General features: G+C 46.3%; 1 protein-coding gene across 1 annotated transcript in view; it reads right to left on the bottom strand.

Moving 5' to 3' along the window:
* Positions 1 to 22,662, bottom strand: part of LOC130113975 (beta-parvin-like) — a 47,883-nt gene that overhangs the window by 17,459 nt on the left and 7,762 nt on the right. The window contains exons 2-7 of the mRNA XM_056281689.1: positions 14,419 to 14,508; positions 11,032 to 11,102; positions 7,136 to 7,238; positions 4,043 to 4,183; positions 2,487 to 2,602; positions 333 to 391 (exon numbers count right to left, since the gene is read on the bottom strand). Of these exons, the coding sequence (XP_056137664.1) occupies positions 333 to 391; positions 2,487 to 2,602; positions 4,043 to 4,183; positions 7,136 to 7,238; positions 11,032 to 11,102; positions 14,419 to 14,508 (580 nt within the window). The remainder of the gene's footprint in view (positions 1 to 332; positions 392 to 2,486; positions 2,603 to 4,042; positions 4,184 to 7,135; positions 7,239 to 11,031; positions 11,103 to 14,418; positions 14,509 to 22,662) is intronic.

Here is a 22,662-nt window from a genome sequence, read left to right as displayed (position 1 = left end):
GTAGCACGTGGGAGGATCACGCTATTCCCCCCAGTTCCCCCCCCCCCCGAACAGAAGCCCTGACCAACCAGAGGAGGCGCTAGTGCAGCAACCAGGACACATACCCACATCCGGCTTCCCACCTGCAGACACGTGTCTGTAGGGGACGCCCGACCAAACCGGGAGCAACACAGGGATTCGAACCAACGAGCCCCCGTGTTGGCAGGCAGCGGAACAGACCGCCACACCAGCCGGGGTGCCAGTAATGTTTCAAGTGAAAAACATAAAACAGTTGTGTAGAAATGAGAAGGGGAGAACAGAGTAAATCTGTGGTGCTTTGGGTCAGTTCTCACTCTGTGGTGCTGGTCAGCTCCTTGGTCACGTGGGACGTCTGCAGGATGCCTTGTCTTTTCTGCACAAAGACAAAAGCCGGACCAGTTTTCCACGTGTTGCCACTGCCTAATGCCCACATGTCACAGGTTAAAAACTCATACAGCGGACAGAAACACGGGGACCACATACAGCAGCAACGTCAACGTTGGAAGACTCATTCACACTGGATCTGTTTATGCTACACAAACCCCACAGGGTGGTGGGGATGCTGGAGCCTATCCCAGCAGTCAGTGGGCGGCGGGCGGGGAGGCACCCTGGACAGGCCGCCAGGCCGTCACAGGGCCCACACACACATTCACACCTAGGGACAATGTGGTCCGGCCGATTCACCGGACCTACAGGTCTTTGGACTGTGGGAGGAAACCGGAGCCCCCGGAGGAAACCCACAAAGACACGGGGAGAACATGCAAACTCCTCACAGAGGACGACCCCCATGGTTGGACTACCCCGGGGCTCGAACCCAGGGTCTTTTTGCTGTGAGGCGACCGCGCTAACCACTGCGCCACCATGCCGCCCTATCATTATCATTATCATTATTATGATCATAACATCACTTCACAATTATGGCTGTCAATGGCTGTAATGGAGGTTACGCCCTGCTCAACAGGGCTGGTAGCTGCTGAACTAGAGTCACCTTGCTCCTCTTTAAAAGCACTTAAGTAACAATACAATGTGAAAACTTACTTGTAAGTAACAACACGATGTGAAAACTTACTTAAGTAACAACACGGTGTGAAAACTTACTTACTTAAGTAACGACACAATGTAAAAAACGTACTTAAGTAACAGTGTGATGTGAAAACTTACTTAAGTAACAATACAATTTGAAAACTTACTTAAGTAACAATACAGTGTGAAAACTTACTTAAGTAACAACACGATGTGAAAACTTACTTAAGTAACAACACGATGTGAAAACTTACTTAAGTAACAGTATGATGTGAAAACTTACTTAAGTAACAATACAGTGTGAAAACTTACTTAGGTAACAATACAGTGTGAAAACTTACTTAAGTAACAACACGATGTGAAAACTTACTTAAGTAACGATACAATGTAAAAAAACTTACTTAAGTCACAGTATGATGTGAAAACTTACTTAACTTAAGTAACAATACAATGTGAAAACTTACTTAAGTAACAATACAGTGTGAAAACTTACTTAAGTAACAACACGATGTGAAAACTTACTTAAGTAACAACACGATGTGAAAACTTACTTACTTAAGTAACGATAAAATGTAAAAAACTTACTAAACTAACAATATGATGTGAAAACTTACTTAAGTAACAACATGATGTGAAAACTTACTTACTTAAGTAACGATACAATGTAAAAAAACTTACTAAACTAACAATATGATGTGAAAACTTACTTAAGTAACAATACAATGTGAAAACTTACTAAAGTAACAATATGATGTGAAAACTTACTTAAGTAACAATACAATGTGAAAACTTACTTAAGTAACAATATGATGTGAAAACTTACTTAAGTAACAATACAATGTGAAAACTTACTAAAGTAACAATATGATGTGAAAACTTACTTACTTAAGTAACGATACAATGTAAAAAAACTTACTAAACTAACAATATGATGTGAAAACTTACTTAAGTAACAATACAATGTGAAAACTTACTAAAGTAACAATATGATGTGAAAACTTACTTAAGTAACAGTATGATGTGAAAACTTACTTAAGTAACAATATGATGTGAAAACTTACTTAAGTAACAATACAATGTGAAAACTTACTAAAGTAACAATATGATGTGAAAACTTACTTACTTAAGTAACGATACAATGTAAAAAAACTTACTAAACTAACAATATGATGTGAAAACTTACTTAAGTAACAATACAATGTGAAAACTTACTAAAGTAACAATATGATGTGAAAACTTACTTAAGTAACAATATGATGTGAAAACTTTCTTAACTAACAATACAATGTGAAAACTTACTTAAGTAACAATATTTTGTGAAAACTTACTTAAGTAACAATACAATACATTAAACATCACCTCATACCAAACAGTAACTAGGGCTCTGTGACGGTTAGATCTGATCCCCATCATGAGAAACCAGGCCTCCTCTGCCAGACCCTTACCTTGACCACCACCACCTGCACAGAGACGTGCTCCGGCAGCCGGATGGGAGCCTGGAAGTGCATGGCCAGCGCCACCAGCAGGTACACGATGGACACCAAGTTCTTTGAATGAACAGCTGTGAATGGGAGACCATAAGAGATAGTCAACTATGTTCGTTTTGGGGGAGAGGGATTTTCCCCCTTTTTCCCCCCAGTTGTACTTGGCCAATCACCCCACTCTTCCGAGCCGTCCCAGTCGCTGCTCCACCCCCTCTGCCAATCTGGGGAGGGCTGCAGACTACCACATGCCTCCTCCAATACATGTGGAGTCACCAGCCGCTTCTTTTCACCTGACAGTGAAGAGTTTCACCAGGGGGACATAACGCATGGGAGGATCATGCGGTTCTCCCCAGCCCCCAAACAGACATCCCGACCGACCAGAGGAGGCGCTAGTGCAGCGACCAGGACACATATCCACATCCAGCTTCCCACCCATAGACACAACCAATAGGGACGCCTGACCGAGCCTGCAGCAACATGGGGAATTGAACCAGCAATCCCAGTGCTGGTAGGCAACGGAATAGACCGCTACACCACCCAGATGCCCCCTGGTGTAAGCACTTTTAAAAGTAGATGTGAAAATGCGGTCAAAGTAAATCGGACATAGGCAAAATAAAACAGGAACTGGGCACCCAAGACCTGTGGTGTAAACATAGCCTCTACCCTGCGGTGTAAACATAGCCTCTACCCTGCGGTGTAAGCATAGCCTCTACCCTGCGGTGTAAACAGAGCCTCTACCCTGCGGTGTAAGCATAGCCTCTACCCTGTGGTGTAAACAGAGCCTCTACCCTGCGGTGTAAACATAGCCTCTACCCTGCGGTGTAAACAGAGCCTCTACCCTGTGGTGTAAACATAGCCTCTACCCTGTGGTGTAAACAGAGCCTCTACCCTGTGGTGTAAACAGAGCCTCTACCCTGCGGTGTAAACATAGCCTCTACCCTGCGGTGTAAACATAGCCTCTACCCTGTGGTGTAAACATAGCCTCTACCCTGCGGTGTAAGCATAGCCTCTACCCTGTGGTGTAAACAGAGCCTCTACCCTGCGGTGTAAACATAGCCTCTACCCTGCGGTGTAAACATAGCCTCTACCCTGCGGTGTAAACATAGCCTCTACCCTGCGGTGTAAACAGAGCCTCTACCCAGCGGTGTAAGCATAGCCTCTACCCTGCGGTGTAAACATAGCCTCTACCCTGCGGTGTAAACATAGCCTCTACCCTGCGGTGTAAACATAGCCTCTACCCTGCGGTGTAAACATAGCCTCTACCCTGCGGTGTAAGCATAGCCTCTACCCTGCGGTGTAAACAGAGCCTCTACCCTGCGGTGTAAACATAGCCTCTACCCTGCGGTGTAAACATAGCCGCTACCCTGCGGTGTAAACATAGCCTCTACCCTGTGGTGTAAACATAGCCTCTACCCTGCGGTGTAAACATAGCCTCTACCCTGCGGTGTAAGCATAGCCTCTACGATGATGCAGACCAAGTAAAGCAGCCTTAAAGTACCCCGTAAACCGGGACTCACAGTCGACACTCCATTCAATAGACCAGCCGTGAGGTCTGAGCTGCTGGTTAACCGACTCCAAAACCGTCTGAAGCTTCTGCTTCTGTCCAATCTCGGACTGGGTCACCTCGGCCATGTTCAGCTTCCGGCCCGACAGCTTCTCTGTTGGCAGAAAGAAAGAGCAGATACCAGTTTTCTCCTGTCCGTTTTTTTACTCTTTTGTCATGAACAACGACAATTATTGTGTGCTGAATCTCGTGGCTTCCTTGCCAACTTGATATTCACAGACACACAGTCTTAGATCCTTGGACACTAATAATAAACCTTATGTACATAGTACCTCTCATACAAGATATGCAGCTCGACGTGCTGTACATGATGATGTCCCTTGTGTTTCTGATGCAAGCAGCCCAACACGTCCCTTCCCTTTGTACGTGCAGACCTACTTACCACACATACAATACGTTCCCCTTGACTTAATGATGGAGGGTCATAAAAAGGACAAAGACATAAAATACAAAGGATCCTGCAGCAGTGTGAGCTCAGTACTAAAAACCAGGGCAGAGTTTCAGCTCTTATCTGTCAATGTCTCGTTCCTTGACAATCTAATGATTCGGTTAGTTTAGTAAATGATGAGATGGGCTAGTAGATTAATGATGGCTACAGCTTGAAGTCCTCTCCGTTAACCACTGATAGAACAGTACAGTGTGTAAAGACATGGGTTAGATCTTCTGGGCGGATGCTGACCCTGGACTATACGACAAGAACCATTAAAGAATAAGTAAGCACTCGTTTTTATCCTGTCTGTGTCTACCGATGTGTATAAAGGATATAAAGGGGTGTAGATGTAGGGGACAGTGATGGAGGTGTCCATGTATAAAGGATATAAAGGGGTGTAGATGTAGGGGAGAGTGATGGAGGTGTCCATGTATAAAGGATATAAAGGGGTGTAGATGTAAGGGACAGTGATGGAGGTGTCCATGTATAAAGGATATAAAGTGGTGTAGATGTAGGGGACAGTGATGGAGGTGTCCATGTATAAAGGATATAAAGGGGTGTAGATGTAGGGGACAGTGATGGAGGTGTCCATGTATAACGGATATAAAGGGGTGTAGATGTAGGGGACAGTGATGGAGGTGTCCATGTATAAAGGATATAAAGGGGTGTAGATGTAGAGGACAGTGATGGAGGTGTCCATGTATAAAGGATATAAAGTGGTGTAGATGTAGGGGAGAGTGATGGAGGTGTCCATGTATAAAGGATATAAAGGGGTGTAGATGTAGGGGAGAGTGATGGAGGTGTCCATGTATAAAGGATATAAAGGGGTGTAGATGTAGGGGACAGTGATGGAGGTGTCCATGTATAAAGGATATAAAGGGGTGTAGATGTAGGGGACAGTGATGGAGGTGTCCATGTATAAAGGATATAAAGGGGTGTAGATGTAGGGGACAGTGATGGAGGTGTCCATGTATAAAGGATATAAAGGGGTGTAGATGTAGGGGACAGTGATGGAGGTGTCCATGTATAAAGGATATAAAGGGGTGTAGATGTAGGGGACAGTGATGGAGGTGTCCATGTATAAAGGATATAAAGGGGTGTAGATGTAGGGGACAGTGATGGAGGTGTCCATGTATAAAGGATATAAAGGGGTGTAGATGTAGGGGACAGTGATGGAGGTGTCCATGTATAAAGGATATAAAGGGGTGTAGATGTAGAGGACAGTGATGGAGGTGTCCATGTATAAAGGATATAAAGTGGTGTAGATGTAGGGGACAGTGATGGAGGTGTCCATGTATAAAGGATATAAAGGGGTGTAGATGTAGGGGACAGTGATGGAGGTGTCCATGTATAAAGGATATAAAGGGGTGTAGATGTATAGGACAGTGATGGAGGTGTCCATGTATAAAGGATATAAAGGGGTGTAGATGTAGGGGACAGTGATGGAGGTGTCCATGTACAAGGGATATAAAGGGGTGTAGCTGTAGAGGACAGTGATGGGGGTGTCCATGTATAAAGGCTATAAATGGGTGTAGGTATCAGTGTTGTGGTAGAACATCTCGTGCTAGCTTCTCTCAAGTTTACCCAGAGTGTTTAGTTTCTAATGCCGGCGTGTCGTCGTCCTACTTGGCTCATATTTTATTGGTCTAACACACCGGGCATCACGCGTGTCGCCTACGTCACATGGGTCTCACCAACTGCAGTGCCCTCATATGACGTAGGCAATTCAGTGAGGGTTGATGGTAATGTGCGTTTTCTCCCTCAAAGCAGCCGTGTGACGCGTCTCGTTTTTTTGTTGAATTTATCACGAGGACAATCAGTCTCACCATCCAAGGCCCATAACAACATGTTTTAAGATCACAAAGCGTAAGAACAAGTTTACTGCTCCTTTAAATCATATGGCGTGTTTATCCAAAGGAGCTGAATCAAGTGCAACTGGACTTGGTATATATCCATGAAGACGTTTCGCCTCTCATCCAAGAGGCTTCCTCAGTTCGTACCTTTCTGACCAGACGAAGCTACTCTGACTGGCTGGTGAGCCAGTCAGACTAGTCAGGGTAGCCAGTCAGACTAGTCAGGGTAGCCAGTCAGACTAGTCAGGGTAGCCAGTCAGACTAGTCAGGGTAGCCAGTCATACTACTTGGACTGGCTAGTGAGCCAGTCAGACTAGCTTGGTCTAGTCAGAAAGGCAGGAACTGAGGAAGCCTCTTGGATGAGAGGCGAAACGTCTTCACGGATATATACCAAGTCCAGTTGCACTTGATTCAGCTCCTTTGGATAACCATGACCTGGATGAATGAGAACATTCACAGACATATGGTGCGTTTGTTAAATTGGTCTACGTCCACTAGGGGGAGACAGAGAGCTTTCATCTACAACAGTATGATGGGAGATGGGCATTTTTAGCTATAACCATCTCCCAGAGGAGGAATTTCCAAAATACTAACGAAGGAAATGGATAAAGACAGGGAGTACATGAACGAGAGTAAGATGGGGTGTGTGCTTTTAAGAACAAATATCCAAAATGCCAGAAAGAATAAGAAACAGGACATGGGAGAATGATCAAAGACATTTTATCTTTCCTTGCACAAACTTGGAACAGCGGGATTTTCTCACCAAATAACTTCTGCAGCACCTGTCCATCATAACAGTCCTCCTCCAGGTCCTTGACAATGATCCTTTCTTCTTCCAGCTCACTGTTGATCCAGTCTATCAGGACCTGGACACACACACACACACACACACACACACACACACACACACACGGGTTAAATCAGGACACACATACTTGCAAGGCACTCTGAGTAATTTCAGAGTAAAATCAAATACCAGTGTGCCTGCTGGCAGTAATCGTTTGGTAGAGTGGGATAGAGAATGGCTTACGGCTTTCGTGAAATTATCATAATCAGTTATTATGGTTTTTGTTCTGTTGACACAACGGGCATAGCCCTTTGGGTGTCTAGAAAGCACTATATAACATGTAATGATGATGATGATTATTATTATTATAATTATAGCCAGAGTATGTATAGACTGGTAGCCCATACAGGATCTCAGTACATTAGCTGTGTCCCAAACCCAGACCATACACTACCAATATGTAGTGCTGGGGAAGCTACTTGCACAGTGTAGCGAGCTGCAGTACCACTTACTGAAGCTTCACTACACTGAAGCTGCCCGCCACAGCAACTGTAGCTAGCTAAGCTACCGCACCCTGGCAGCAGTAGTTTACTACATCGAAGCTAGTTTGTCTTTTACACTGAACCAACTTTATCCAAAGGAGCTGAATCAAGTGCAACTGGACTTGGTATATATCCGTGAAGACGTTTCGCCTCTCATCCAAGAGGCTTCCTCAGTTCCTGCCTTTCTGACTAGACCAAGCTAGTCTGACTGGCTGCTGATGAGACTCAGAATGTATCCTCTTTTTATCCTCAACGACGGGCGTTGGTAAACATCGGGACACAAAGAGTCACTCACATCAATGGCTCTGACAACGACTCCAAGAGGATAAATATCTGAGTCTCATCACCAGCCAGTCAGACTAGCTTGGTCTAGTCAGGAAGGCCCGAACTGAGGAAGCCTCTTGGATGAGAGGCCAAACGTCTTCACGGATATATACCAAGTCCAGTTGCACTCGATTCAACTCCTTCGGATAAAGAACATTCACAGACAATTGAACCAACTTCACTCCAAGTCAGTGCGAGCGCAGTGATGAATAAAACCATCAGTGAACAGACAGTGTGGGAGAATTTCCTTCTCAACACTGTGAATCAAAGTCAGTTAATCAAGGTTCACGAGACAGCCAATCAATGTCCAGTACTTACAAGTCTGATGTGAGTAGATTTACTGTTAATAGTCCACAAAGGGGTACAACAATATACCGAGCTGGTCCACTGAGCAACTGAACAACCTGTCTTTTATACTTTTACACTCTCTTTATTCTGTATCTTGTCCCCTCCTATTGTGGAGCTTCACCTTAGACCACACCTTAGATTTTAGATCATATCCCACCATACACCATTATTTTCTTGTTAGGTTATTGTTCTGGGTTTCCAAAATCTACTGGCGTCTCAATCCTCCAGGCAATGTGGTCTAATGTGGCCCATTACACACACTGCCATCTGGTGGTCTTATCAGTATAGTACAGTTCCTACCTGTTCTTTACACACACTGTGGTCTAATGTGGCCCGTTACACACACTGCCATCTGGTGGTCTTATCAGTATAGTACAGTTCCTACATGTTCTTTACACACACTGTGGTCTAATGTGGCCCGTTACACACACTGCCATCTGGTGGTCTTATCAGTATAGTACAGTTCCTACCTGTTCTTTACACACACTGTGGTCTAATGTGGCCCGTTACACACACTGCCATCTGGTGGTCTTATCAGTATAGTACAGTTCCTACCTGTTGTTCTTTACACACACTGTGATCTAATGTGGCCCGTTACACACACTGCCATCTGGTGGTCTTATTAGTATAGTACAGTTCCTACCTGTTGTTCTTTACACACACTGTGGTCTACTGTGGCCCGTTACACACACTGCCATCTGGTGGTCTTATCAGTATAGTACAGTTCCTACCTGTTGTTCTTTACACACACTGTGGTCTAATGTGGCCCATTACACACAATGCCATCTGGTGGTCTTATCGGTATACTACAGATCCTAGCCTGCTGTTCTTTACGCCATTTATTTCCACAATTCTCATTTTGTTAATAAAAAATAATTGATTACCTATAATTATAATCCAGCGTTTGATTCATGATTAACAAAATAATCACAACTGTATAAAATAAGATTGTAGATGCTTAAAGAAATGATTTCCCACAATAGGCCAAAAAACGTTGAGGTCAGTGGATTATTAAACAATTCGCTGCTCTCACTGCTCCAGAACCAATGCTGGTACTAACAGGAAACGCAAACCGTCTTACAAACCCAACACGTGCTCCAGCAGAACAGCGACATGCACATTTTCACTGTCAGCCATTTTTTCCTCGAAATCTCCAACTCCTCGGTTTCCGAACCGCATTGCATTACGGGCAGGGGCGGATCTACAGGGTGGCAACAGGGGTGGCAGCTGCCACCTCTGGGACACAGTCTTGCCACCCCTGTTGCCACCCCATTTATAAATCAGATAATGTGTTTTTAATGTAGATTTTATGTACATGCATGGTGAAGGTCAATGAGACCCGAACCAAACTCATCTCAAACAGAAGTCGCCGATTTAGAATCCCCCCTCCCCCCTCACAGGGGCGGATCTACAGGGTGGCAACAGGGATGGCAGCTGCCACCTCTGGGACACAGTCTTGCCGACCCGTTTATAAATCAGATAATATGTTTTTAAAGTATATTTTATGTACATGCATGGTGAAGGTCAATGAGACCCGAACCAAACTCATCTCAAACAGAAGTCGCCGATTTAGAATCCCCCCTCCCCCCTCACAGGTGCGGATCTACAGGGTGGCAAGGGGGTGGCAGCTGCCACCTCTGGGACACAGTCTTGCCACCCCTGTTGCCACCCCAGGAAAAAATCTCTAGATCCACCACTGCTTATGGGACAATGGTGTCAACAAAAAGCACCCTTGAAAGTGGAGCAGATTTAGCATGCACGCTTAGGTATACCTCATTTTGTCGGTTTTCCAGTGTGACCACACTACGTGTTAAAATCACAGCCAGAACTAGTGTGTAGTGTGCATCTGGGACACAGGGACTGAGATCCTTAGGACGTATGCGGAGAAAGCAGCCGTGGGAAGATTCTGGTACTTTCTGGCTCCTGTAACGTTTCACAAAATCACCTTTAGCCTCCTCAGTAATGACCAGGGTCTTACCTTTCTGTCATGGTTTTCAGAAGTCCTAGGTTACAGCAAAGATATCCCCTTTTTTTGACAGTATGTCCATTTGTTGCCTAAACCAGATGCCATGCACTTGCACGGGCAACGAGTCCAGCGCCTCCAGAGTCGGCCGTTGTCATGGCTACTGAGGATGCAGCCATGACAACGACCGACTCCGGAGGTGCTTGAATGAGTGACTTTCTTTGCTAGCCAATAGAAGGTTACAGGAGAAAACGTATCAGATGCTGAAGCAAAGGGATGAACAGAACATATTGCGATCCCCCCCCCAATATCATGATAATGTAAATATTGTGATTCGATATTATGGTTTTTTTGGGGGGGGGGGGTCTCATCTTTTTTCTCCCCAATTGTACGTGGCCAGTTACCCCACTCTTCCGAGCCCCCCCGGTCTCTGCTCCACCCCCTCTGCCGATCCAGGGAGGGCTGCAGACTACCACATGCCTCCTCCCATACATGTGGAGTCACCAGCCGCTTCTTCTCACCTGACAGTGAGGAGTTTCACCGGGGGGGGGGGTGTAGCACGTGGAATCACGCTATCTCCCCCCCCCCCCGAACAGGTGCCCCGACCGTGTGTGTTGTCTACATGGGGATATGACATCATCGCAACGAGGAAGTGACATCAGCAGTGTGCGAGAGCTCCATCTGATCCACATTACCTTCACGAGGTCCTTGAACTTGGGCTTCTCCCTGGATGTGGGGTCCAGCATGATCCTCTCGGCGTTCTCCTCTGATTCACGACAAAAGGAGAGAGGTTACCATGGGAGCAGGAGTCAGAGGGGGTGACCCCCGTCTAGCCCGGCTCAAATACCCTTCCCCGCACGTCCACGCCGTCGCCACGGAGACGTGCAAACACACCACAGACACAACACAGACACACTTCTCCTGACGCCCTCCACCCGCCCTGTGAGTCAGACGGTGACACGACACAAAGGGTGTCGTCTCTCCTGCGCCCACGAGCCGCTACGCCTTCCTTTCCCACTCCTCCGTCATCAGCATGCGGGAGGTAGGACACAGCCGGTCCATCTGTGCTTCCCTCGGGATGTGGACACCGCTCACACACCAGCTGTGGTCAGCGGAGGAGGAAGGCCACGCTGGAGCTGGACTCGGTAGTCCTAAAGCTACAGTACTGGCTCACAACAGGAAGTGGTACCGTGTGGTCAGCAGTACAGTACTCCGCTCGCCCTCCAACAACACCACCAGACAGACGTGGTGTTGGACGGGACGGGAAGCAGTGCAACGACGCACACGTGCAGATTTAAGCTTCGGCTTTTTCTGCTTCAGTGTCTGTGTGCCTGGTACAACACACAACTACTATGTGTCCAACATTACAACACACAACTACTATGTGTCCAGCATTACAATACACAACTACTATGTGTCCAACATTACAACACACAACTACTATGTGTCCAACATTACAATACACAACTATATGTCCAACATTACAGCACACAACTACTATATGTCCAACATTACAATACACAACTATATGTCCAACATTACAACACACAACTACTATGTGTCCAACATTACAATACACAACTACTATATGTCCAACATTACAATACACAACTACTATGTGTCCAACATTACAATACACAACTACTATGTGTCCAACATTACAACACACAACTACTATGTGTCCAACATTACAATACACAACTACTATATGTCCAACATTACAATACACAACTATATGTCCAACATTACAATACACAACTACTATGTGTCCAACATTACAACACACAACTACTATGTGTCCAACATTACAATACACAACTACTATGTGTCCAACATTACAATACACAACTACTATGTGTCCAACATTACAACACACAACTACTATGTGTCCAACATTACAACACACAACTACTATATGTCCAACATTACAATACACAACTATATGTCCAACATTACAATACACAACTACTATGTGTCCAACATTACAACACACAACTACTATGTGTCCAACATTACAATACACAACTATATGTCCAACATTACAACACACAACTACTATGTGTCCAACATTACAATACACAACTACTATATGTCCAACATTACAATACACAACTATATGTCCAACATTACAATACACAACTACTATGTGTCCAACATTACAACACACAACTACTATGTGTCCAACATTACAATACACAACTACTATGTGTCCAACATTACAATACACAACTACTATGTGTCCAACATTACAACACACAACTACTATGTGTCCAACATTACAACACACAACTACTATATGTCCAACATTACAATACACAACTATATGTCCAACATTACAATACACAACTACTATGTGTCCAACATTACAACACACAACTACTATGTGTCCAACATTACAATACACAACTATATGTCCAACATTACAACACACAACTACTATATGTCCAACATTACAATACACAACTACTATATGTCCAACATTACAATACGCAACTACTATATGTCCAACATTACAATACACAACTACTATATGTCCAACATTACAATACACAACTACTATATGTCCAACATTACAATACACAACTACTATATGTCCAACATTACAATACGCAACTACTATATGTCCAACATTACAATACACAACTACTATGTGTCCAACATTACAATACACAACTACTATGTGTCCAGCATTACAATACACAACTACTATGTGTCCAACATTACAATACACAACTACTATGTGTCCAGCATTACAATACACAACTACTATATGTCCAACATTACAATACACAACTATATGTGTCCAACATTACAATACACAACTACTATATGTCCAACATTACAATACACAACTACTATGTGTCCAACATTACAATACACAACTACTATGTGTCCAACATTACAATACACAACTACTATGTGTCCAACATTACAATACACAACTACTATATGTCCAACATTACAATACACAACTACTATATGTCCAACATTACAATACACAACTACTATATGTCCAACATTACAATACACAACTACTATATGTCCAACATTACAATACACAACTACTATATGTCCAACATTACAATACACAACTATGTGTCCAACATTACAATACACAACTATATGTCCAACACTACAATACACAACTATATGTCCAACATTACACAACTATATGTCCAACATTACAATACACAACTATATGTCCAACATTACAATACACAACTACTATGTGTCCAACATTACAACACACAACTACTATGTGTCCAACATTGCAATACACAACTACTATATGTCCAACATTACAATACACAACTACTATATGTCCAACATTACAATACACAACTATATGTCCAACACTACAATACACAACTATATGTCCAACATTACAATACACAACTATATGTCCAACATTACAATACACAACTACTATATGTCCAACATTACAATACACAACTGTATGTCCAACATTACAAGTTCAGAGTTCAGACCTAACTGATGTGTGTGTGCAGCAGCATGAGTGAGTCTGTGTGCACGTATAAATATGTGGGTATGCGTTTGGTATTGGGGTTTTTTGTGTGTGTGTTTGTACATGTGCATATAGCTGAGCTTTTGCACACATGGGTGTATATTAAACATATATCACATATATATCTAAATCACGTATATGTGATTTATATATATATATATGTGTGTGTGTGTATGTATGTATGTATGTATATATATGTATATTTAAATCATACATATGTGATTTATATATATATACACACATACATACATATATTTAAATCACATATATAAATAATATATATGTATAAATCACATATATGCGATTTAAATATATGTATATATATACATATACATCACATATACAATATATAAATCCCATATATTTTATATCTGTGATTTATATATTGTTTATTTATATATGTGATATATATATGTACGTATGTATGTATCACATATATAAATAATATATGTATAAATCACATATATGTTTTCTATGTGGCTGCTAATGTGTTTATGTGTCTGTGTGTGTATGTGAGTGTGTTTATGTGTGTGTGTGTGTGTGTGTGTGTGTGTACCCAGCAGGGTGTCCTCTGGATGGATGTCTGTCCCTGCGGGCAGCATGGGAGCGTTGATGGCATTCTTCCCCTCCTCGTGCAGATCACTCACTAAACAAACACACACACACACACACACACAGACACACACCATTAGATAAACATTGTGTTGCTAATCTGTAAGCGGAAGAACAGAAGAGGAGACACAGATACACAGGAAAAGAGAGGAAGGGCGAACAAGGAAGTGGGAGAGCAAGAACTGCCCAGCAAAAGACAGATAAAGAGAGATAGAGAATGGACGGGGGGGGGGGGAGACTTTGGGCCCCGAGCCTCTGACGTCACACTTTCCCCCGTGGGAACGTGACGTCATCACTTCCTGTTCCTCCTTTCTTTCACTCTCTCATAGCGTCAAAATGGGAAGACTTGGTTATTTATTTTCTCTTTGGTTGTTGTTTCTATTTCAGCGGTTCGTTTTCATCCAGCTGTGCTGCAGGACAGATGTGCTCCGCCATGTGTTGCAGGACGTCTACAGCATCACAGACCAGAATGTCCGTCAGCTGCGTGTGAAGACGGGGAGTCCGGATGAAACTGCAACCTGGTCTCCGCCCAGACCAGGAGCGGGTCCTGGTAAACCTCATACCGAGGCTTAAACTGCATGAACCCTATTATTAACCGACGCGCCGCAGGGAAAAGCTAACGTAATGAAGCCGGATTTGTGATCCTGTTTGACCTCAGAACAGACAACGCCGTCGTTACCCAGAACCCCCCCTGCTAATGTTTCATCTCCCTTTCCCGTCCTCTGGCTCGATTTCCAGACCAAGGCCGGAGCCGCCGTGAACCACCTGAAACCCATCCTCTCATTGACTTTGCTATTTCAGACCACGTCAGGGCCACATCCGGATCACATGTTGCCCGGAGCGCCGCATCCTTGCCAGAAGAGGCTCCCATTTGATTTGCCATATTTGGGCCATATTTGCTATTATGCATGCGGGCCACTTCAGGCTCACATCCATTTTGTCAGGGCCAGAAGAAGGCCGCCAGTGCCGTATCACTGCCTGACGTGGCCCACATCTGGATGCTATCTGGGGGGGGGGGGTCGTCGGTTCGAATCCCCGTGTTACCCTCGGCTTGGTCGTGGCTTGGCCGTGTCTGCGGGTGGGAAGGTATGTGGCCTGGTCGCTGCACTAGCGCCTCCTCTGGCCGGTCGGGGCGCCTGTTCAGAGGGGAGGGGGAACTGGGGGGGGGGACTAGCGTGATCCTCCCTACGCGCTGCGTCCCCCTGGCGAAACTCCTCACTGTCAGGTGAAAAGAAGCGGCTGGATCGGCGGGGGGGGGGGGTGGAGCAGCGACCGGCATGGCTCGGAAGAGTTGGGGGAGGAGGGGGGGGGGGGTCCAAAAACAAACCCCAAACCTGGTGGGTCACGTGTTTAGAATCACATCCGAGCACAAACTGCCCTATTGGCTGACGAGCAAGAGAAGCCAACTTTAATCCCCCTCCCATAAACAACACCATTATCAGTCAGGGTTAATGCCCCCAAATGAAGGGGTGGGGTGGGGGGGGGGGGTAGCAGGAATCTGAGCTGTACGAGCGGGAATGTCCGGCGGTCCCTCAGGGAACAGCCTGTCTATCGGCCTCGGTCTTCACAGCGGCTTCACATCTCACCGCACATCTGCATCTCCCACATAATTACCTCACAAGCTCCTTTCATCATGGCTGAGCCGCTTCCTCCACCGGGGTCTGCACTCCACCGGGGTCTGCACACCGCCGGGGTCTGCACACCACCAGACGTACCCTCCGCCATCACACCACCTCCACGCTCACACAGTCAGGCTACACACCAGAACCGACTCCAACAATGTGATGTTTACGCTGAAGCCGGTTTACGTGGGATAAAACCTGACGGCAAAAACATTCTGCCCACGTGGTCCTTCTTCCCTCATCCAGACTGGTTCCCCAGGAAGACTCGGGACCAGTAGGCCAACACAGAATGAGACGAGTTTATGGAGGTACTAGAAGAACCCCGCCACAATGTAGCGGTTTGGTGATCCACCCGTCTAAACCTCCCTCCTCTTCATCCTGCCAGCTAACCGCCTTCCCCCTGCCCCTAAACCCCCCCCGCTCCAACTCCCCCCCCAAATGCTCAGATTCCTTTGAAATGCCAAGAAAAGTGGTTTACCCCCCCCCCACTCCAACTCCCTCCCCCCAAATGCTCAGAATCACCTGACATGCTGAGAAAAGTGGTTTTTAGCCATTTTTAGAAAATGCATATTTTGCGTAATTATGCATAATTATTTTAATTTTCTGCTATTTTTCTGGTCCTCTCTGGAACAATACCTACCACCTCCAAAAAAAATGAGGATCGTAAATGCATTTTTGCAAAAATGCATATATTTTGCATAATGTCAAAACATTTCTAAGTCCCAGAAATTTTTTTTTTTATATAGGTGAAAAAATCAAAGATGCTCAGAATCATCTGACATGCCGAAAAAAGTGGTTTTTAGCCATGATTTGCATAATTATGCATAATTTTAACTTAATTTTCTGCTATTTTTTTATAGGTGCCCCCTGATCATCCCCAATAACCTCCAAAAAGAATCAAGGCCCCAAGTGCTTTAGAAATACAGGAGTAGATCTCGTCTGGCTTTAAGTCTCATGGTGTCACTTCAAGATGCCGTTTGAGAGATTTCGCTCGTATGTGCCGGTGCCCTGACGGCTCACTGAAACAAAGCTTCACTCCCCCCGAAAAGCGATGACATCAAAACACGTTCTCTCATGTGTACCGACGTGTCGTTGGTTTGTCGCGCAGCAAAGTAAAGAAGCTGTGAAAAGACACCAATCACTGCTCGTTCCACAAAGACACTAAACCGGCCGGGACACGTTCGTTAGAAAAGATCACAAACGACTGGATTACAGTGATATTTCAAACTGATTACTTTCTGTAATTAGCATCACACATTTCTCTGATCGTGCAACCGGTCCTCCGGCCCATTTCAGCTGTGCTGCTTGGTGTCACTGTGGGCACCGCACCAAACACGGAGCAGGAAGAGCGAAGGGGAGGGTTGTCTGAGGAGGCCAGAAAGAAAACGGCAGACCGGCACGGCGAAGGCTACGAGACCATCTCCAAGCGGCTCGGTGTTCCTGCCGCAACGGTTACCAATATCACTAAGACGTTTAAGATCCCTGGACCCGTAGCCGACCTCCCGAGAGGAAAACCCGACCCCAGGTCGAACAGGAGGATGGCGCGAATGGTAGAGAAAGAACCGAGGATAGCTGCCAAAGACATGCAAGCCGAACTCCAAGGTGACGGTACGTCAGCTTCTGATCACACCGTCCCTCGCTTTTGGATCCAGAGTGGGCTCCATGGAGGAAGGAGGGGTCCACTTTTGAAAGAAAACCATAAAAAAGCCAGACTGGAATTCGCTAACATCCATGTTGACAAGCCACAATCCTTCTGGGAGAACGTCCTTTGGACAGATGAGTCAAAGCTGGAGCTTTTTGGCAAGTCCCATCGGCTCTACGTCCACGGAGGGGAAAACAAATGAAGCTTTCAAAGAAAAGGACACCGTACCTACAGTGAGACATGGGGGAGACTGGGTTCTGTTTTGGGGCCACCTGGCACAGGGCGCCTTGAGTCTGTGCAGGGCACAATGAAACCAGACCATCAAGGCACCCTGGAGCGAAACGCACTGCCTGGTGTGGGAGAGCCCTGTCTCAAACACAGGTCATGGGGCCCTCCACCGGGACAATGACCCCAAACACTGCTAAAAACGCCCAGGAACGGATAAGAACAAAACACCGGACTACTCTGAAGAGTCCTGATCTGAAGAGTCCTGATCTGAAGAGTCCTGATCTGAAGAGTCCTGATCTGAAGAGTTCTGATCTGAAGAGTCCTGATCTGAAGAGTTCTGATCTGAAGAGTCCTGATCTGAGAGTCCTGATCTGAAGAGTCCTGATCTGAAGAGTCCTGATCTGAAGAGTTCTGATCTGAAGAGTCCTGATCTGAAGAGTTCTGATCTGAAGAGTCCTGATCTGAGAGGCCTGATCTGAAGAGTCCTGATCTGGAGAGTCCTGATCTGAAGAGTTCTGATCTGAAGAGTTCTGATCTGAAGAGTCCTGATCTGAAGAGTTCTGATCTGAGAGGCCTGATCTGAAGAGTCCTGATCTGAAGAGTTCTGATCTGGAGAGTCCTGATCTGAAGAGTCCTGATCTGGAGAGTCCTGATCTGAAGAGTCCTGATCTGGAGAGTCCTGATCTGAAGAGTTCTGATCTGAAGAGTCCTGATCTGAAGAGTCCTGATCTGAATCCTATTGAACATCTATGGAAAGAGCTGCAGTCTGGAGCTCCAACCTGAGAACGCTGCAGCAGGTTGCTCAGTGGGCCAACATACCTGTCAACAGGTGCACCGGTCTCACCGGGAGCTACACCATCGAAGCGGTTGCCTCTGAAAGTCGTGCAACAACACATCAGGTTAAGGGGGCCACGGTTTGGGTCCGTGCCATTTTCATCGTTTACAACGTTATGTTGAAGAAAAACTCAAAAGCAAAGCCCGGTTTCCATGACGTGTGGGATAAACGACGACGGACGCCGGTGACTTGGGTCCGTTTCAAGTCACTGCAGAGAAAAGTGTGCGTTCTTCGAGTTTCCGTGGAAGGGCAGCGGCCGATTTGAGCAGATCTGTAACCCCCGCTTGTTCCCAGAATGTTTACTTTGAGACCTGATCTTCAGACAAGAAACCCCATCGCAGGAAATGTCCCGAGACAAGATCCACCGCCGCGGAACCAGGCCGCTCTCTCACAACCAGCAGTGTCCTCTAGCAGCGAGGGGAGAAGGTTCTGCGGGCCGTGTCGTCACGCAAGCGAGGTGAGACCCAAAAACAGGACGAACCCCTTCATAAGCCGGTCTGCTTCTGCAGCGGCGTCGTGATAAGGTAGAGCCGAGCTCCTCGAACAGCCACCGAAACCAAAAACAGAAGCAGAAATTATATCTTTTTTAAAAAACAACAACAAAAATGGAGATAGGAACTACCTTGTTTCTTCCTTTTCGTGCCACACAGAAGCCCCGCCATGTCCCCGATGTGACGCTCGCCGCCTCTCGACACAACGCAGACTGAAGGTGGAGAATGTTGTGGAGTGTGTGTGTGTGTCTGTCAGTGTGTGTGTGTGTGTCTGTCAGTGTGTGTGCGTGTGCGTGTGCGTGTGGACTGCAGACAGTAGATTGGAGCCAAAGCAGGGGCGTCATCACGTGTTTATTTCTGTCACAACCCCCCCCGCCCCCCCCCCCAACTCACCATCCCACCGACCCATCCCACCTCTGCGGTCCAGTTACAGGAGTAGTGTGTGTGTGTAGTGTGTGTGTGTGTGTGTGTGTGAGTGACAGGAAGGAGACACCGCACTACGCAGAAGCATCACGGTGGCCCCGCCCCGCCGTTCACCTCCGGGGGGGGTTTCTACAAAGTGGACCGAATGGACACGTATTCGTCTGTATTGTCTCAAATAAGGGAAGCAGGGAAGGCTGCAACTGGCCACAGATGAGCAGTACTGACAGGTATCCACTTGGTGTACATGTATGATTAGGACACACGTACCTCGTCTAAAGCTCTACCGACACAGCGCCACCTATACTTGGCACACTAAAGACTGGAAACCAGGGGATTAATACTCTGGACGTGCAGGGTTTTTTCACGTATATGTTTACTTAGGAAGGAAGTGAAACGAGCACAGCTGACCGCTGGACGGGACCGGGTTGAACGTAATTATTGTCGAGTAATATTGCAGCGCTGATGTGCTTGCAGGAATAACTCCACCCCTCACGACGAGGGCGTGCACGGCGTGCACGGCGTGGGGGCTTTAATCGATTTTGCTGCATTAGACCATCAATCGTGCAGCGGACGCATTGCTTTTAACAGAATTACACTAATCCAATACTAACCAGGGCCCGAGGACGACGGCGGCGCCCACCTCCCACCGGCTTCGCTGCAGGTAGCCTGGCTCCACGGTTCTACCAAAACCAGCTTTGCACTATCAGAAATGATAAAAAAAAAACAGTCACCTCTCTGCCATGACCGCATATTCGCTCTGTGCGGGGAGTTGAGGAAACACATATAATCTGTTTTAAGTGTACACAAAAGCACACACCGGATTGGAATGCGCCTCCTCTTCATTGGTTCCATGTGTCTCCGGGGGGAGGAGGGGGGGGGGGGGAAGAGGGGAGGGGGGTGGTTTTACTGTGACACAGAGGGCCGGATATAAATAATGCGGGAGTATAAGGGAGGACTGACTGGGCCTTAAATATAGCCTCGGTTATTTACACCCACACACTGACTAACAACCACCGGACACCCGTTATAACCGCCTCTGGGGAACATGCACGTATGTCCGTCGGGGTGCAAGACTCCCTACGTGTGGTATTTACACACCTGTGTAGACATAGCAGGGGGAAGAGTGGCAGGGGTAGAATAATAACCCCGAACAGGAGCAACTAGAGCCACAACCTGCAGCACCGAATACCACCAACAGCAGTACTTCTAAAAATACAGATGACGCAGGGAGCAGGGGATCTCCTTTCTGCCCCGATATCCTCGAACACCGCCTCCTTTGCACGCGTTCAGGCTGCTGGACGTCATTGCTCATCGACAGCCCGTCGTCCACCCCTCACCTGTGTGTACACAAACGCTTCTCTAAAGGGTGCTTCTCTTCCGTTAGGCAGCTTCTGCTTTGTAGGTTTCGGATATATAAAAAAAAAACTACTCAAGTTTTCCACACGTGTTGCCTCCGGCTTGGTCGGGCCTCCCTGCAGACACAATGGCTTCCGTGCAGAACTGCAGTCCACTGACTTCCGGTTTCTACTGCAGCGGTCATACCAGTTTCCTGTTGGCGTGTGCGCTTGACAATGGCATGCTTTTCGCGATGCCTGCCAGATTTGCCATGGGCAAACTGCCCACACACTTCCGCCTGCACCTACCAGCAGCCGGGTGAAAGGTTTCAAGTGGCACATATCAAGTTACGTCCACGATCATGAGGATGAGGATCCTCATCCTCATGATCGTGTTAGGGGGAGGTGCAGGTGAAAGTTTGTCGAGAATTCTGTGCGTGTGGTTGACATTTATCCATGGCAAATCTGGCAGGCATCGCGGAAAACATGCCATTGTCAACCGCACACTCCACCAGGAAACTGGTATGACCGCTGCAGTAGAAACCGGAAGTCAGTGGACTACAGTCATGCACAGGGCCGGATGTGGGTATGTGTCCTGGTCGCTGCACTAGCGCCCCCTCTGGTCGGTATGGGCGCCTGTTCGGAGGGTTGGGGGACTGGGGGGAATAGCGTGATCCTCCCAGAAGCAGCTGGCAACTCCACATGTATGGGGGGGGGGGCATGTGGTAGCCTGCAGCCCTCCCCGGATCGGCAGAGAGGGTGGAGCAGAGACGGGGACGGCTCGGAAGAGTGGGGATACAAGTTGGGAGAAAAAGGGCGGGAATAAAATACTCAAGTTTTTGACCAGCTGACTTTTTCGATCCAACCCCTGAAAAATCATTTGAAAGCCGGACTGTCCGGTCGGGCGCCTGCATGGCAGCCTTATTCTTTGGGATCCTTCAGTGCGGAGCCCCTCAGATGTTAGCCATGACATCAGTGTAGTGGCAAATAACTGGCATCTGGTTAGCTCTGATTATGGCCTGTCAATCAAAATCATATCGGGGGGGGGGGAACTAATGACACCGACCAACGATGCCTCAGGCACCGAGTGATAGGGCGATATGGACAAACTCAAATATCGCGATATGTTGGACCGATAACCTCAATATCGATATTTTGATGATATTGTAGCGATGACTATTGGTGCTCTCACAAAAGATTTACACAATTATATTTTTGATAAACACTCATTAGTAATGTGGGTATGATGTCCAAACAGCCAGATAAATAATATAACAGACGTCTTTTAAAACCAGGAGAAGACAACACTTACGACATATTACCATGTCCAGCATCCCAGATGATATCTACTCTCATACCCCGAGATCGGTGCAATATTGCTGTATTGCCCAGCTCTACCGCGTGACGAGCAAGCTGTCCGCGTTGTGCACGGACGGACTGCAGCATTCTGGAGAGGACTTTATTTTCCATACTTCAGGAGGCATCATCAACTGGAGGAAATATGGATAAATATTGTGAAAATAAATAATTTGTTGCTTAAACTAAAATTGTGAGGGTTTTTTGGTTTTTTTTAGAATGGAAAGATTTTAAGCAGACCCGTGAAAGCAGAAACA

The sequence above is a fragment of the Lampris incognitus genome, chromosome 6 (assembly GCF_029633865.1).
Source record: "Lampris incognitus isolate fLamInc1 chromosome 6, fLamInc1.hap2, whole genome shotgun sequence".
NCBI classification, from domain to species: domain Eukaryota; kingdom Metazoa; phylum Chordata; class Actinopteri; order Lampriformes; family Lampridae; genus Lampris; species Lampris incognitus.
This window is presented reverse-complemented; position numbering and strand designations above follow the sequence as displayed.